The sequence below is a fragment of the Canis lupus genome, chromosome 11, assembly GCF_011100685.1.
Source record: "Canis lupus familiaris isolate Mischka breed German Shepherd chromosome 11, alternate assembly UU_Cfam_GSD_1.0, whole genome shotgun sequence".
In the NCBI taxonomy this organism is placed as follows: domain Eukaryota; kingdom Metazoa; phylum Chordata; class Mammalia; order Carnivora; family Canidae; genus Canis; species Canis lupus.
The window spans coordinates 34,662,503-34,681,726 of record NC_049232.1 but is presented as its reverse complement, the minus strand read 5'-3'; the positions used below and the strand labels follow the sequence as shown (position 1 = coordinate 34,681,726).

The window sequence follows — 19,224 nt, the reverse complement described above, 5'->3', positions numbered from 1 at the left end:
GTCTCTAGGATCACACCTTGGGCCTAAGGCAGGTGCTAAACCACTGAGCCACCCAGAGATCCTCCAAATTTTTAAATGTCTACTTTGCCTATTGACGTGTAAGTAGTTTGCAAGTTTTTATATTATAAAGACACAGTGATCATCATCGTATAGAGATCTTTGTGCTTAAATCTGATTATTGTGTTCTTGTATAGTTCTAGTTACTGTTTCCAAACCTAGCATAGTCCCTGGCACCATGTCACCAAGTAGATAGTTGATGAAATTTTGTTAAAGGAATAAATATACACTTACTGTAGAATTACTGAGTTAAATATTGTACATTTCTAAGGCTTTTGAAAGATATTGGTATGGAATCTAGGAAGGTCTTATGAATTTATGTTCTCACTAGTGGTGCCTGAGTGGTTTAATTCCACTGTCATACCCATAGCATTTAAATGTAGCACATGGCTCTAGAAGCAATATTTATATATTTATATATTTATCTTATCTATCTATCTATCTATCTATCCATCCATCTATCTATTTTTAAGTAATGCAGCCCAGTGCAGGACTTGAACTCATGACCCTGAGATCATGACCTGAGCTGAGCTCAAGAATAAGTCACTTAACCGACTGAGACACTCAGACACCCCCCTGTAAGCAATTTTTAAACATGTCCTATGAATATTTTTAAAGAACAATGTCCCCATGGCTTTTTTACTTTACCCATGCACCTCTTTTTCATCATTTATATTTAATTGAAACCATTGTGCATCGCATCACGTTCTCCTGTGAGCCAGGTTAGCTCCATTTTTTTTGCGGGGGGGCGGGCAGAATGGGGAAATAGAGACACAGTACCTACCTCAGAGGTTGTGTCTTTCATGGCAAAGGTATAGCCCACAGGCTCTGCTGCGGGACACACTCCCTCAGGGCACTTCCCAGCCATCACTCCTTTATCTATGGGTAGAACTTGGTAAGGCACAGATCCCCTTGGTTCCCCACAGGAAAACAATCGAAATAAATACATCAAAGCTTAGGGCTGGACTGTCCTAGGCTTGATAATTGCAGTATTTTACATAACGTTTATATGGTTATAAATAACCTTTAAACTTCCTTCTCCTACTCCTGATTTACCCCCAGGCCAGAACAGAGGAAGAGAATCCTTGGTTTCTGTGAGCACTCAGTTGGCAGAGTTGTGTTCCTTGCCTTCTCCTTGTCTTCTGGGCACCGAGCCCAAGCTGTTTCCTTCTTTCAGGACTGACTCTGGATTTATGGCCTGACATAAAAGTATCAGATTTCTAGCTCCTGAACTCGTCCCACACCCTAGATGTGGTGGCCTCTCATTTATTACAAACCAGCGTTATTATTTTATGCAGATTGTTGTTTCTCATGTTGTCTTCCAGCTGCCACCGCGGCACATTAATGGACTGCAGAGATTCCCGTTGAGCTGAAGTTCATTTTCCACTCTCCGTGTTTTGTATTGCTTGACAGAGGTTCAGCAGAGTGAGGGATGTGTTGACCACCCTTGCCTTATCCCACCATGAATGTGGTCTCCCGCTCTGAGATTTCCTATGTCTAGGGTTTTTGTAAATTTCTAAAACTAGGGGGAAAAAATACATGAAAGTTTAAAAAAAAATAAGGAAGCCTAGAAAGCTATGAGAGGTATTGCCTTGGCAAGAGTTGTCAGTATAACATAATCTTGTCAAACCTGAGTCACGGAACTATCAAAACCAAGTTGTACCACTTATGCACTTTACTTGTTTGGTCTCTGTCACACTCATCCCAAAGGGTCAGGAGTAACAGAGGCCTCCCTATTGCAGTTTTCATTGCACCTTGAGTTTTCTTCTGAAAAAACAAAACAAAAAAAACCAAAAAAAAAAGACAAAAAACGGCAGCTCAGATGGTGTTAAGCATATGCCTTCAGCTCAGGTTATGATCCCATGGTTCTGGGATGGAACCCCACATCGGGCTCCCTGCTCAGTGGAGAGTGAGCTTCTCCCTCTGCCCCTCCTCCCTGCTCATGCTCGCTCTCTCTCAAATAAATACAATCTTAAAAAAAAAAATCCTGTAACATCTGTTCAGCAGCTTGATAATATAAAAAATAAAGAAGACATTTTTAACAATGATGGTAGCTCCTTAAGCAATTCATAATAAAACATATCTTAACTTAAATACTGGAAACCAAATACTGGATGCCAGCAAATGATGACTTGAACCTAGAGGGTTCATTTGGACTTGTTTCCAAGCATGGTGCATAAATAAGAAAGACGACTTAGGAATATGGAAAAGGATTGCACTGTTAAAATATTTTGAGACTGTTTCTTTGTTAACTAGATAGAACTATGTTTTTCCAAATTATAGGAATGACACAGTTAATATATTTTAATGTTATATCATGCTGAAATTAATAGCATCTAGAACACTTTTATGCTTTTACATAATTGATTTGAAATAGTTGTAAACTGTAAGTGTCATTATAGGGAAGAAGAATAGATTTTTTTTTAAGAAAATAATGTGTTTTTTATGTAGGTGATAGAAATTCAATTTGTAACCTTAATCTATCCAAGCATATTGGAAAAGTTAACATATTGCTCTACTATATGTAAAAAAGGAGCAGGTGTCCCAGACAGACAGGTGTTAAGGTGGCTGTTTGAGCTTGCCCTAGATCACTAGTTGACTTCAGTGAAGTTCTACTAACAGGTGGCTAACTGATTGGAGTGCCATGTGACATTTATCCCGGGAGCAACTTGGATGACAGGCTGCTACAGACTGAGGAAGGGGTCTTTGCTTTGATGAAGAAATTGCCAAAACTCATGTCTCATTAGTGTTTCCTAAGGTTCTTTGGAAGTGAACAACAGTTTAATTAAGGGCTGACGTAAACACGTTTCTGCACACTTTCCCTGCAGCATTTTATCACATTAGAATTGATCAAAATTGTTGCCTTGGGCTGACTTGAACAGATATACATCTGGAGCGCCATTTGTGCAAGCTGCTGATGAGTCGAGTGCATACGCTGTGTTTCACAGCAACACTCTTCCTTTGTAGATGAAATTACCTTGTTGGGAGATGAGTTGATCTAACTCTTTATTTGCTTAAGCCTTTATCTCTTTGAAGTGATGCTGTGAAATGAATGACACATCAGGGCTTAGGATGTATGTATGTCCCAGTGCCAAAAAAATTTATACTTTTGCTAGTAAAAATCATGGGATGACTTGATTTGCAAAATACTTATTTAAAGCTATGTTTAAATCTAAGTGAACCAACTTATATGGGTGGAACTTTTTCCTACCTAGTAATCTTTTATGATGTATTTGACTTCACAACTTGGTTGCTAAAGCCATAGCTAATTGTCCAATTATAAATCCAAACATGGGTATAGACACTGAAGAATAACACCATCAATGTGAATCTTCCTTTTTTTTAAATTAGCTTTGTTGATTTCTGTCATTAAGTAGAATCTTCTGTATAATCTGATATCACAATTGCAATTAGTGAATTTTTGTATTTGTATTTGTAATATCTGTCCTTTCTGCTGAACTATAAGAATTGCCAAGTCAGGGAGCAGGTGGTCTTATTTAACATCTTGAACTTGAGGCCTTGTCCTAGCTTCTCACACTTATTAGAAACTGAGTGACTAATTTTGTTTTCTCTTTTTGCCTTACATACAGTTACTTCTCATTTGATGAGATCTGCTCATGCAACCATGCATTTTCCGATATATGGACTGGTTATTTTACTTACTTATGTACTAGTTACCAGTCCACCATACAGCTTCTTTCGTATGCACGCAATTCTAGGATAAACTGCCTAGATGCAGTATCTGCTCTACCTCTTCTACTGTCTTTCAGTGCTAGATTTTTTTAAAAATTCTCTCCCTGAGCATGTTCTTCCAGCCTCCGTATGTCTTTTGACCCTCAAGTCAAGCATACACACACACACACACACACACACACACACACAAAGGATAGAACAAGTACAAAATAATCATAATAATCATAATAATCATAATAATCATAATCATAATAATAAATCCTTCAGATGATATCAGACACAAACAGAAGATCATTAAGGAAATCTATACCTCCACAGTCCCAGGAGTTGTTGCTTGGAGAGAAAATAAATCAAGATAGTTCAATGGATAAAATAATGTTATATAGCTGGAATAAGAGGGGAGAAAAACATCATACTCTAGCCCAAGGGAATATCATCAGTGGAGAAAGACAGAGTTAAAAATTAAAAGTACATTCCTCCTGGTTTCCTCCTCCAGGAGGCCATAAGTAAATGAGTTTAGCTAAAATTTAAGCAAAATGGAATGGTAAGGAAAAACTTACAGAAAAATGTGATACCATCATAGATCTTAAATTGAGGAAGATATTATCAGAAGGAGATGATTTCAACTACTGGTTTTGCAATGAACTATGAGGAGGAAGGCTTGGAAGGAGACTGGACAGGCAGTTTTTCATTTAACCAGGTACTAGTGAAAAGGGCTTAGTAGAAGCTACAAGAAACGGAACAAAAAATATACTTTTGGAAAGCATTTCCTTCTTGAGATCAGTTCATTTATAAATTGTTACTTTCCAAATCCAATTAGGTGTCTTTGACAGCAACCCCTCATTGGCCTTTGCTTCTTTCTCATGGACCACCAGCAATTCCTGCCTCCTTCCCACCACAAGAAACACCACATAATCCTTTTCTTATCATCTTGCTTCTCTCGCCAACTTCTTTATTTCATCTATTATTCAACGTATGCATTATTATGTATGTATTATTATTCAACTTTTTATATATTTATATATTATTCAGCTTTATTATTATTCAACTTATTTTCAGCTCAATCTTTTTATGTATTATTCTTCTAGCTTGAGGGACAATACACTGTGAAAAGCATGACATTTGTTTTTCTCCAGAGAAAGGTCACTTAAAACCATCTCTCCTATATATTCATTCCTCAAACATTTTTTTTTATTTTTGTAGCCTAGACATGCATTAAAAATAGAAGCAGTATCATTTTTCAGTTTGGCATGAGGTCTACTAGACTGCAGACATTCAAAATAAAATTAAAATCAAAACAATACAAGTTTGATTCATGATTAAAATGTAATAGCTAGAAACTCTACCCTTACTTCTCCCAGATAATTGAGATTTTATTTTTATTCTTTCTCTATTGCAGTGAGTTTTTTTCCTGTGGCCGTGGTGGGTAGTGGGTCGTTTTGTGTCCCCCAAACACTTAGCATATGCCTTGCACAAGCAGGGTACCAGTGTATCTTTATTGATTAATGGGTTCAAAGATAATTTCATCTAGTGGGAAGACAGTGGTGATTAAGCTCACTTTCCATATTATCATTCTTTATCTTTTTAAAAGAAGTAGTGTCAGTATAAACAGTAGACCTTCTCATTCTTACTTTTGCTTTTATAAGTTCACTTGATTGTTTGAGGAGAAGACAATTTGTGGTCCCTTTTACAACTTGAAGAGTGAATTTTAATTTGTCTGCCCTGTTGGCCTCGGTAATTCCTTTGTGTGTTCTGAACATGAAGGTACCATTATTATTCAGTACATGCCTAAAGAGAACCTGAACAATAAATCGACTTGTAATAATTACCCAGGAAAGCCAAGTGTATTATTTTGAGTAAGAAAATGCAAAGGCTTCATTTCCCAAAAATTACGTAATCACCCATCTTCTTGAACTTCTGACAAACACCCTTGATTTATGTGCTCTTTACAGAAAATTACTCAGGTGAATTCAGCTACATTTAATGAAAATTTGGAAACAGTACAGTACTTGCAATAGCCTTGATTGAGCGTCCCCAGAAATGACAGAACTATAATAATATTCATTCTGTTGCCCAAGCTCTGGCATATTTCATTATTTTTCAGTAATGTATAGTAAAGGCTCTATTGCTTATATCTGGAGTCTTCTCTTTTTTTCAAAGATTATTTATTTGAGAGAAAGAGAGAGTGAGAGTGAGAGTGTGCAAGTGAGAGGAGAGGGTGAGAATCTCTAAGCAGACTCCCTGATGAGTGTGGAGCCCAGTGAGGGACTTGATCTTATGACCCTGAGATCATGACCTGAGCCCAAACCATGAGTAGGTTGCTTGACCAGCTGAGCCACTCAGGTAGTCCTAGATGTGGAGTCTTTAGAAACTTATTACACTGGTTAATTTTATTTGAGATCTATATTTAACCACAGGTAAAGCATGAGAGTGTCAATAGATTTCTTTTTCAAATAGTTAATTTCAAATTAAAAATTTGGAATAAAAACTTACTACATTATCTGCAAAGTGAGGGATGAAATAAAGGTTCTTTCCTCTCCTGAAGACCTATATATGTCTGTGATTAGCTTCTAGCAGGCCAAAACTTCTATTTGTAGTATTACCTTTTCAAATCATGTAGCTTTTAAGTGAAATTAAGTATTATTTTTGGCATTTTTAAGGGACCTTAGCCGAAAGGAACTTTGTTTTGTATGTTTTTAAATAGTCTCAACAGTTTTCCTCTTTCTTTTTTGTAGCAGCATTAATTGCCATGGTTTCATTAGCAATTTCTTTTCTTCTTTTTTTTCTTTTTGTGAAAGATATAAGGAAATGGCTCACCCACGCATCAAAGTTCTGATAGGTTAGTGAGAAAGCCAGTTAATCACAAATTATAGCTACAAATACACCTGTCATTTTTTGTACACTGTGATATCTACTGTTTTAACAGTTACAATTCCATTCTTTAAGTGCCAGTGTACTGAAAACACATATTTAATTTCATTGGATGCTTTTACCAGTGCTTATGTGATTTTTCAAATGGCAAATCATAATGATCACCAGTTTCTTACATTAATAGCACCATAAAAATTTTTTAAATAGCACTGTGAGGTTTTTTTCTCTTGTTAAGTTAAAAAATGAACATTATGTATGTATATGCATGTATATATATTTAATATGCTAAAGTTTTAGGTTTCTAAAAATAAAAAGTTTTTTCTCTTAGAGATACAAATTGAAACATTTTATAAGTGAAATTATGTGCTGTCTGCAGTTTGCTTCAGAGTGAAACAGGAGGGAGTGTAGATGGCATAAAGGTGAAATAAGATTGGCTATGAATTAATAATTGTGGTAGTGCTATCTACCATAGCAATTTTCACACTGTTTTATAATTACCTTTTAACTTGTATGTATGCCCTCCCTCCCTAGTTTTTAAGTTTTGTAGAGGCAGAAACTTAATCTAATCTAGTTAACCATTGTGTCTCCAGCAACTGGTGCAGTGTCTGGCATAAATTAAGCCTTCAGTAAATATTTATGGAGGGAGTATATTAATAAATCTGTCATCTTAAGGGGTCCCTGTGATTGCTGTCTCCATTTGCCTAATCCATCCTCCATGTAGTTTCGGGAAGGATAGCTTTAAACTGTTAATGTGTGATCATATTTTGCTCATCAGTAGCACTTCCCCATCAAGGCAAGCATTCAGATATCTATACACAAAGTCCATGGCCCCTTATTGTGTGGGTCCTGCCAGCTATGCCATACACTACTTGTACTACTTGCTGATGTTATTGCCTCCCTTCCTCTGAACATTTCCTCTGTCTGGGAGTATCATCCTCATCCACATTTTAAACACGGTGCCACTGAGGCATCTTCCTTAACCTGGGAAGGCTAAAGTGGTCACCGTCCTTGTGCAGTGAGGCTGGAGATGTAGCAGCAAACACAACACCTCAGCTCTCAACACACTTTCTCCCTCTCAGCGGTTGACAGCCATTTTCTTCTTATCATTCTCCTCTTCACTGACAGTGAGTATCCCTACAGCAGTTACTTTGTATTTTTCATAACATCTTCACTTTACCTGGCAGATAAAGGAGGCCAATAAATATTTGCAGAATGAGCAAATTAAGGAATGTACTTTTTGTAAAACAAGTAATGAGTTTTCCACAGAAGATGTTAAATCAATGATAGACTTACCAGCATACCCAAAGGTTGTTTTTCACATTTGCACCAGGTTTTCTTCTGTTTTTTTCCACAGTGTAGTCAGCAGGTCAAAAGACAAACCCCAGAATCGTATAAATCTAAGAATGAAATGCTGAGGTAAAAAAGACCTTAATGTGAACCAAGGCGCCAAGGGAAACATGATACTTAGCTTTTCAAAAGTTCAAGATTTATTTAGTAGGAGAAATAATTCTGATGATAATTTTAATAAAGCCTTGGGTTAACTTCAGTGGAGATTGTTTCTGACAGATATTTCAAATCTCCAACATTACTAGACATTTGACCCTCCATACATATTTTGTAGAGAGCCGAAGTACAGAAATAATGAAATGTTAGAAAATGAGATCTCTTCTTATATTAACATGAACTTTGTAGCTAAAGGAGGTCATAACGTTTGGGTTTTTCCATCTTCCTTTTCAGATATGTCTTCTCCGACTACTATGAAGAAGCCTGAAAAGCCACTGTTCAGCTCTACATCGCCACAAGATTCTTCCCCAAGATTGAGCACTTTCCCCCAGCACCATCATCCCGGAATACCTGGAGTTGCACACAGTGGTGAGGAGTTTCAAGCATAGAGGAGAAGCTTATCTCTTGTTTTCAGAGCTCACTCTCAGGGATGGAGCAAGAGTTATAATTACAGCTGGGTGGCCATATTTTCTCAACCAAAAGAGGGAGGGTCATGATCCAATCAAATACTTTTTTCTTAAAAAAAAAAAAATATTTTTTTCTTATCAATATGAGAAAAGATTTCCAAAGCATTCAATTGAATAACATTCATGAATGTATTTTTAATTGCCATTATTGAAAATATTACAATCACAAGAAATTAGAAGAAGTAGGGGTACATGGTTATCTTTAACTATAGCTTCAGGATTGGTCCGCATTCTATGTTATTTGACTAAAGAAAGATGGAATTTCAAATATGTTGCTAAGTTTGGAGTATTTCCAGAGGCATTAAGATATACAGGCACTATTTCCACAGATGTTATTTTCTATGCAAAAATCAATATTTAATTACTTATTTAGGAGTGAAATTAATCAGAAAAATAAAAGAGGTTCTTTGGCATTTTTTATGTGCACAAATAAATTTTTTCTGTGAGCTAGTACACTTGATACTATGTCTAATAATTTATGTAGGAAAAAGAATACAGTATTTCACATTTATACTTTAAAGAACAACTAAACTAAATCCTCTTTCAAAAATTAAAAGTGAGAGATGCCTGGGTGGCTCAGCAGTTGAGCATCTGCCTTCAGCTCAGGACATGATCCTGGGATCCCGGGATCGAGTCCTGTATCAGGCTCCTTGCAGTGAGCCTGCTTCTCCCTCTACCTGTGTCTCTGCCTCTCTCTCTGTCTCTCATAAATAAATTGATAAAATCTTTTTAAAAAATTAAAAGTGAGATATAATAATAAGCAATACTTTATACTTTCTACCTGTTACTCTTGAGCCCTAAAAAGGAGTATACTGAATTTTTGGTGGATAAAGTTGTTTTTTGTTTTTTTATGATTTTATTTATTCATGAGAGGCAGAGAGAGAGGTAGAGACATAGGCAGAGGGAGAAGCAGGATCCCTGTGGGAGCACGATCCGGGACTCAATCCCAGGACCACTGGACCATGACCTGAGCTGAAGGCAGACATTCAACCACTGAGCCACCCAGGCGCCCCAGAAGTTTTGTATATAAATATGTTTGTACCGATACTCCTACTGCTTTAAATTAATAGATAGGCAATTTCTGATTTTTCAAACAAATTGAATCTGGCTTTTAAACCTTTATTCAAAGGATATAACTTCAGTTATAAAAAAAATTCTTAGCTTTGGTCTCTAAGTGTATGTTATAGTAAAAAAAAATGCATGGCCCTTATTGCTACTACCAAGAAAATTATTTAATTAAGAAAATAATATATAAATCAATGTGTTATAAAATTCTTACATTTATATTGTTTGTACTGCTAAGATACGTCAAAAAAATCTGTAATTATTTCACAGATCTGTAATGTTGACTATTTTAGCAAAATTAACTTAGCAATCAAATCATTAATTTATTATGACAAAATATTCTTATCTCTGACATTTGGAAAAAATTAAATAGTACACTTTTATAGAATAAACCATGAAAAACCTAGATAAGCCTTCCACCTTGGTCCTTCACCAGATATTTACTCAGTATGTAATGTATTAGGGCCTATGGTAGGCATGGCACCTTGGTCCTGAGAGACAGTTTCTGTCTGTAAAGAGCTAATGTGACAGCATGGAGACAAGAGTACCACATCATCTAGGCATGAAATCTGAACAGGAGCAGACACTTGGAAAAGGATTAGATGCCTGGAAGAGATGTGTTCTTAAAATTTAAAGAGTGAATTTGCCACAAGAAAGAAGAAAAAGCCAAGAGGAAGGTTGTTCCAGACAAAGTGAACAGCCTGTATCTGTGTCAGAGAGGTCACTGTGGCAAGGAACTGCCTTGTATCTAGGGATCCACAAATATCTCAATGTGGCCTGGAAAGAGAGTGGCCAGATATAAAGCCCAAGAAGTGAGCCAGGGAGGGTTTCCTACAGCACTTGAGGACTGTACAAACCTGTGAAGTTGTTGGGCTTTCATTCTGGAAGTGGTAGGGAGCCATGGAAAGATTTTTAGCAACAAAGTTACATCCTTGAGATGCTATTTTACAAAATTCATTCATATAAGACTATAAAGGCTATTTTGGAAGGAGTGAGACTGGAGGAAAGACAATGAAGAAGGCTTTGCAATAATGTAGGCAGGAAATACACATACATACATGTATGCATGTGTGAATTCTTTCATGAACAAGGGAAAAGTTTTCTGCCTTGTATTTTGCTTCTCCTTTTTCTGATGACTAGAATGAATTTTATTGATACAAGGTAGCCATTTTTACTTTCAGTTGAAATATTACATTCTTCTTAGCTTATATCAGGCCAGCTACAGCTTCTGTGAGCACAGTACAAGGTAGCCTAGAGCCTGAGGCCTGATTTGATATGTGCCAGTTCCATTGAACAAAGATGTCTCTGAAACTACTGGTGCCACCTTGATCTCAAAGCCCAGGGGGCCCAAGATGGAACTGCATATGTATCTTTCAAGGGCTTGTGCACAGATGCGGGTGAAGACCATGGTCAAGGGTTTGTGCACAGATGCAGGTGAAGACCATGGTTAAATTGAGCTGAGATTAAGTGTACTTCAACACCAAGTAAAAAAGATTTAACTTGGGTGTTTGCATTTCCTTAAATTATACTTCCAGATGTATGTTCTTCTTCAACAGAGTAGTATGTCAAAAAGGAGTTTCATTTAAAGAAATATTTGTTCTCTGAAATGCGTCCCTTTGTTGGAGGATTTGCGTACTTCAGTGTGGAAAGATTACATGAGGCACTTCTTTAAATTGTACTTTCTGGTGCCTTACCCCTGGAGGGTCTCAGCCAGTAGGTCTGTGGTTAGGCCTTGGAATCTGCATTGTAACAACAATCCAGAGGATTCCGAGTGGCCCGGACATTCAGGAAGCAACTTGTGACCATAAAATTGAATTTATGATTCTTTGCTGATACACATTCTTAATTTCTCATATTTTCTGAAGAAAGCTTTCTTTGGAGAAGATAAATAATATCCCTTTAAAAGCATATATATATATATATATATATATATATATATATATATATATATAATTACAAAGTTGGAGATAAGTTAGTCCAGATCATTTTCATTAATATGTCATGGAAAGAATTTATTTTGCATATTGTTTGCTAAGTTGTCTCATAAAACACTAAACATTTATCATATGTAATTTCCTATGATTTGGATCAAAATATTAAATGGAAATAGACATTTAATCTTCACTTCTACATATACTCTTTGGTACTCTTAAATTGTACTTAGTGTGGTTATTTTCCTCAACATTATAGAGATAATGATTGTGCAATTATATTCTTTCCCCATTTTTCAAACTTAAGAATTATATTTCAAAAACTAAACAATAAATTATGGTCATACTGATGTTGAAAAATTACAATACAATTAAACATTGTCTACATCGCATATGTTTTATATATAATTTCCCTTTGTGATTTATTGGTAAGTTAATATGCCTATATGAAAGTTTAAATTCACATTTCTGTGGGTTTTATTCTTGATCTTATCTTAACAACATCTTTTAAGCTACGTGTAATAAAAGTTAGAGTAGAAGAAAAATAGTTACAGAATAGAGCTCTTTTGGTTTTGGAAAGGAACATTTTCATTAGGAAAAAGAGTTCCCAGGCGCTGTGTTCAAATGTTCATGAGCATTTATACAAAGATCAGGTAATTATTCAGCACATTATTGTATACTAGTTATTGGCTTCCCTTTTAACCAACCACCCGCTAGGATGTATAGGGAAAATATTTATTTAAAATTGGACTATGCTTCTGTTTTGAATTTCGGCAGAGCATCTGTGGGTGCCCCTGCCCTTTAATTAATGTGCAAGTTGGTCTGGACTTAAGACACAAAGACTTTCTGATCAAAGATTGTATTCTGATGGGAAATAACTCTGCTTAAAGAAATGTTTTATGAAATATTGGCTTAACCTATAAAAGAGAAACTTCCTTTGTCTCAGCATTCATGGATCTAGAAAACCAGATCATTAGTTCCCCAGAGTGGGGTTAGGTCTGTGTGTTCTCACTGCCAGCGTGGACAATAGAGTGCTGCGGGAAAATAGGGGCAGGTCACAGGGAAGCAGTGAGGAGCTGTCAGGGTGACAGCCTCATGTGGCTCTAGGGGGCGGGACGGAGCAGTGGGCTCCACACCTGATGTCATTCTCCCCTTTTCTGTCCTGTGCAGTCATCTCGACTCGAACTCCACCTCCACCCTCACCGCTGCCATTTCCAACACAAGCTATTCTTCCTCCAGCCCCGTCGAGCTACTTTTCTCATCCAACAATCAGATATCCTCCCCACCTGAATCCTCAGGATACTCTGAAGAACTATGTACCTTCTTATGACCCATCCAGTCCGCAAACCAGCCAGGTAAAAACAAGAGAGAAAATAAGATTAGAGCCTAAGGGAGATGGACAGGTCTGACTCTAGAACACGAAGCTCATTCAGACAGTATGTCTGGCAAAACCTCAAGCTTTTGAAATCCATCTTCAGGAAGTTTCTTGGTGACTCAATAAGTTTTTATTTAAAGGTAGCTGAATGACAGGTAGGAAATGTATTGCCCCAAAGGGGCGCATTTGTGAGGATGTCTGTTTTGATGCTTTTGAATTTTTATTGATTGAAAAGAAAGTCTATGCAGAAAGTACATTGACAAAAAAAAGCTCTGAGCTGGAGTTCACACCTCTGAAATACCTGGTTTAACATAGGAGCAAGGTATGCGCTAAAATAAACACACACAAAAGAACTTACAGTTGTATTTTTAGACCAACTAGTAGGTATTAAAATAAGCTTTGGTAATGTAAACATTTTCAGTGTTTGATGACTACTTGACTATTCTTTGCACAGACATGACTACATTTAATAATGAGTGACATTACCAGAAGTGTCTTTCTTTTTTTCTTTCTTTCTCTCTCTCTTTTTAAACATTGTGTAGTGGTTTTAGGGACTTTTATTGTGTAAATATAGTGACTCATGTACCTTTCTCACTCCTTAAACATGTGGCTTCTTCTATGGAGAGGTCACTTCATAGGGATTCATATAAGAGGAAAATCGTTGTCATATAGATAGTCTTTGTGCCAAAGCTGGCACAAATTATAATATCCAGAATCTGTAATGTAGTTCTGATCTTAAGGTCTGGTATTTGGCATTGCTGCTTCAGCTTCAAGATTCCTGTCCACTCCTTATCATACCTTTAAATGCTCTGAGAGATTGTCATAAACATTGTCATTAATGCTGTTCAGTTACTAAAATGCCAGTGAATAGTATGTACATATTAGTTTAGAATTAACAAGGAAAAGATCTGAAAAAATCATATTTGGTGATAATTGTTAAAATGAAGCAAAATAGTCTTTTTTGAATGTTTTATTTTGAATAACAACATAGCCAGCACCATTTGGGTTACTTAAAAAGTTACCTGTACTTTTAGTTCTATTGACTAATAATACTAAACTAAATACACCATTTTTGAGTTGTGAATTTGTAGTTTAACCATTTATATTTTAGAAGAAAATGTCCAAATGGTATAGCCTTTTAATGACTATAATAAGAACTACTAAGTAAAGCAGTGGGATCTTAACGTATCAGTTTAGAAATAAAATTTGCTGTCAGATCGTGGATTCAAGAGTCTCAGTTCCATAGAGCATTTTGCTAGACTCAGCTGGGAACAGTGCACACAAGGTCTGATTTTAATTTGTGTAGAATTTCCATGAATAACAAAGTCTAATTAAGACATCCATTAAAAGTCCTTAACGTTAATTCAGTGTGGAAAATCTTAGAGTTCCATTGGATTTTTTTTTTAACTGATGTCTTAATTAGGCACTGTTAGGGGAAAAATTATGCAAATTAAAATCAGGCCCTTAGTGTTACGCATTTCTTTAATTATTCAGTGCTTGTTTTAGGTATATTTCCATTTCTTTATAAGTTAAGAGGGCATATTAGGTGATAATCTGCCTATATTGTTCTGTTTTTCTCCCTATTTTTAAGGTAAAGATCCAGCTTCTAAGAGAAGCATCTTACTTTCATCTCAATTAAAAAAAAAAAAATCCCCTCTCAGGATTTTGTATAATAGGAGCAATGTACTATATAGGGTAATCTTTTCCTAATGCCATTCAACTTCATCTTCAGATAAAATGTCTTTCTTTACATATCTATGGTATGAAGGTTCATCTAACAGCCTTAAGAGAGAAGCTTTTACAGTAGAGCTTCGTCTGTTTGAATCAGTAGAAGATCCAAAAGGAATAACTCTCCCCATTCTTCTGACCCTGAATTCCAGATAAGTTGCCTGTATTGGCTTGGGACCTCTTTGTCAGTTTTAGTCTTTTTAAATGAGAGAAATGTCTGTTGGCTCATGTTGATTCCATTCCAATGTCTATTGGAGACTTGCAGAGCTTGCAGAATGGATGAGGTAATAGATTCTGTGGCAGCATTTTCTTGACATTATTGCCATTCTTCTTCTATCCCGTGTTCTCAGGTAGGTCCTATTGAACCATTTTGGTGAACACAGTATACCGAATGTACCACCAATGATATAATGAGATCTTTCTTGAGGAAGATATGTAAAACAGTCTTGTACAATGTTCAGATAACCAGAAGCTGATGGTCTGCTTTAGAAAAAACTACTTTTTCCCCTTGAAAGGAAATGCGTCTTTCTAGTAAACCGCAGAATTGTTTTTATGGGCACATCATATATGCTTTGATTTTTAACTCCAACTCAAAACCAATTAATTTGCATTTCAGAAGAGGACTCTTAATACTTACCTTTTAGCTTTAAAAATGGGGGAAAAAATAAGCACTTGTTCACCTGTAGTCCACTATTCCTTCCCAGATATCCTCCAGCCCTGAATCGATTTTGATTGTTAAGTCTAGCAACTGAGATGCCTCATCCTCCCCACAGCAATTCGGAGATTAATTGCATTGCTGGTGCACCAATTAGAGTGAGACAGTCATGCTATTCAGTGGATTATTTTAAATAAAATTAGTTTAAAGATATAACTCTCTCATAGGTTTCCGTAGGGGGAAACTCTGGTCAATTTTCCTGACATAAAGTTAAATACTTCAAATTACTCATGATGAATAGTCAGGATATTCAAGAAGTCCATTTTCTTTATAGAATAAATAATATGGCCTCTGAGGAACCCAACCAAAGTTTAGTTCATGTCTGTAAGTTACAGTATTTAAGTGTTATTAGCTGTTCATATTTTTGTCTAAAGAAATATCTCCTGGTAATTTATGTGCAGGTATTTAGATAAATATGCTGCTTCATTGCATTCTTTGCCTTTAACAGTGCTGATTATAAAGGCTAAATATTTGTGGGGAATACTCTTGTGGCAAATTGTTATGTACACCAAACAGTGGAGAATTTCAACATGAGTGTAATCAAGAATAGCACTCTCTGTCTAGAAAAATACATTCCAGTTTTTTTTTTTTTCAAACTGTGTACCCTTAGGATTTTGTCTCCTACCACAGATACTATTTTCATACCCGGGTCTAAAACTCAGATATTAATATCTTTTCTATCATTGCCCAGGGGATTTTCTCAGTTGATTCCCACAAATGTCAACAATAATGTTTTGTGTAACTCTCCATGCCCAGCAGTGGAGGAGTAACTTAAGGAACAAAGTATATTTGATTGCCCTCTGCTTTACTTCAGCACATTTTAATTGACTTTGGAAATCTTTTATTTGTAGCTGTAAGGTCAGACCTAGCCCATCATTGTATATCATTGTGTGGGTCTGAAATTTTAAATGCTTTAAATATCATTCTATCTGCTCCTATTAGTAAAGCATCAAAAGTTAAGTGGAAATCCTAGAATCTAAACTGCTTGATGTGTGTGTCCAGGTGTCCCTGTGTGTCACAGAGAGCTAGAGTTTCTGAACGCAAAGGATGAGCCTTGACCGTAAATGATGGAAACTATTGAGTTTAATGGGTTTGATCTCCTGGATATCCTTGTCATCTTTGTGTGTCAGTGATAGCATCATTAGGTGAAATTTGTGTTCTGAAAGCCAGAACTGACTCATTGCAGAAAACGAAGAGCAGAGGAGAAGGAGGCATGGTTCACATTCTCACTAGCTCAGGAAAGATTTACATTGTTGTCTTGGGCTCACCATGTAAGTCTCCACTTGAGTCTTCTGTGCTTCCGAACCAAAGGACCAGTTTTGCCCAGCTCTCAGGGCTGTTGTAAAGATGAATTCACCTATATAAAGTGTTTTGAAGGTGAAGACTTTCTATTAAATGCTGCTGCTTCTTTTTACTACTAACCATTGATTGGTCTCCATGACTCAGACTTGTGTGGGCCTGTGGCAGTCCCAGCAAGTACACAGGGTTCACACAGCCAGGTGGGCTGAACGGAGCTATTGGGCTAGACGACTGCCTTTTGGATTGTTTCACCCGGCATTCTGTTTTTGTTTTGTAGCCTAACAGCAGTGGTCAAGTGGTAGGGAAAGTGCCTGGCCATTTCACACCTGTCTTGGCACCCTCTCCCCATCCCAGTGCAGTGCGACCTGTGACCCTGACCATGACAGATACTAAACCCATCACTACATCCACTGAAGGTGAGGCAGCTTCACCTACAGCAACCAGTAAGTATTTCTGTAGGAAATGAGAAATGGCCATCAAAGGCACCATTGGATATCTGATCCAAGGTGGAACACAAGGCAACTTTTCAGACCAGATGGAGATTTCTCATTTATGTGGAACTAGCAGGCATGTATGTGGCCTGGCTGTGACAAGCTCTCTCTTATCAAATTTCAGTCTCAACATCATATTTGAAAAGGGAGAAGCTTATTTGTTTGAATAAACAGCTCTAATAAGAATAAGTCATGCCTGCTTGTTCAAGGTATACATTGAAAATACACCGAATAACATGACGCAGTATACGAGGTTTCTGTGTCACCCAGACAGACCATCGATCATTGTTACTTATTGGAGCATTCCTATAGGAGTCAATTCCCTTCACAAGGCAGACTAAATCAGTGCCTCTGTAAGATAATTGCACACTTACAGTGCTGTAGGGTATGTCATTGCAAAAAACAGTTACAGGATGTTAGATGTGGATGAGAATATGCCAAAGCTGAGTATTAGGCACATGTAAGCTTCCTGCACTTTCATTGTCTGCGACTTCTTTTTCTTTTCTTTTTTTTGCTTATCATGGTACATCAGGTACTACGCTTTTTAACATGGTCATAACATTTTAAATGTCAGATTTAGCCAGTGAACTTACATAGTGAACTTACATACAATAAACCAATGATTGCTTTGCTTCATCACACAGAATACTCATAAATACACAAAAAATTATTACATGGTTTTTCAATTGGCTTCATCCAAACTACTGGCTTCCTAGAACTGGAGCTGGTAAAGTGGAGTGGATAAAAATCTAGTCAGGAGGAATTAGCATGCTCCTCACCAATTATGCATTATATATCTGAAATTCAAAGATTCCATTTTCTTTCCTAGAGCAAAAAAAATTGACATGCTCTGGAAATTTCTAAGTGAAATTACAGAGACACCACTGACTTCCTCTTTCTCAGGCTTTGGAGAGATGCTTTCCTTTTTTTTTTTTTTTTTTTTTTTGGTGGCTTCTGAAAACCTGGGAAGGAACACTGCAAGCAGAATGTACGGTACCATGAGTGTACAGTGAATTCAACATTTCTTTCTCAAAATTCTTGAGGCCCCATAGCCTAATCAGTCCCTGTAGGCTTATAATTCCCATCAATAATCATTAATGTTTGTAACTGATCTGTTGGTAGAGTATCTAGTGAACACTTCCCTGAATGCACAGATAGATGAAATCCAGTCAAGGAAGACTAAAAACTCTTTTGTTCTAAAGGTTTGCTATGTACACTATAGCCACTAAATTTCAAAAGTGGATGTGTTAGCATCTTTGAGTAAAGTCCGCAATTTAAATAAAGGCAAATAGAAAATAAAGATTTTTTATTTAAAGTATTTGAAAGACTATCCCAGCATAAATGGTCTAAACCAAGTTCTAGAAACTTCAGGTACCTACTCTTCTAGTGACATTAATAGATGACCTTCAGGGGAAGATCAGACCCAAACAATCACAGCTCACTATGGGAGTGCTGTCAGCCTGCTTGCTAATGAATTGTTCTAATACTCACCTATAGGCTGGTCAGAAAAAGCATCTGATTTGATTAGTAAAGTTATAAAATATTCAGAAGAAATATCTTGGTTGTATAAAGACAGCTGTATCAGTCCATTTTCCACTCCTGCATAAAAGAAATACAGTGAGTTGTTTTTCCTATAAACAAACTTGTAGCTCCAGCTCCCAAGACAACACTGATAATGAGAAATTGGTCATTGAACTGATAAGTCAATAAAATTAAAGAAAACACACATAGACCAAGGTAGTCTCTTTCTCATGGCTGGAAAGAGAAAATACCACAAACTTTTTGCTCTATAAGGTTGAGGCTCTTCTCCAGCTGTCTGTGCTGTGCATTGCTTTCCAGAGGCCTAGAGAATGGGGGCCACTGGCTGCTATGGATGCCCTTAGAGGGGCCCTTTATTCAAGAGTAAGTAATGCTGAATTGTGAGCATCTTCACTGTTTTAAAAAGTTGCCTCCATGGATCTAGTTCTGCAATCCTTTGAATAAACAGGGCAGAATTAATATATTCTGTTTGAAAAAAAAGGCTTTTAAA

The 19,224-nt window shown here is 36.6% G+C and overlaps 1 protein-coding gene across 9 annotated transcripts in view; it reads left to right on the top strand.

The window, feature by feature from the left end:
• Positions 1-19,224, top strand: part of NFIB (nuclear factor I B) — a 241,582-nt gene that overhangs the window by 191,047 nt on the left and 31,311 nt on the right. For 5 of the 9 annotated variants that reach the window (XM_038552407.1, XM_038552410.1, XM_038552406.1 and 2 more), the window contains exons 7-9: positions 8,359-8,493; positions 12,758-12,942; positions 16,982-17,147. In XM_038552407.1, the coding sequence (XP_038408335.1) occupies positions 8,359-8,493; positions 12,758-12,942; positions 16,982-17,147 (486 nt within the window). The remainder of the gene's footprint in view (positions 1-8,358; positions 8,494-12,757; positions 12,943-16,981; positions 17,148-19,224) is intronic. The other 4 variants (XM_038552412.1, XM_038552408.1, XM_038552413.1 and 1 more) reach the window with 2 other exon arrangements.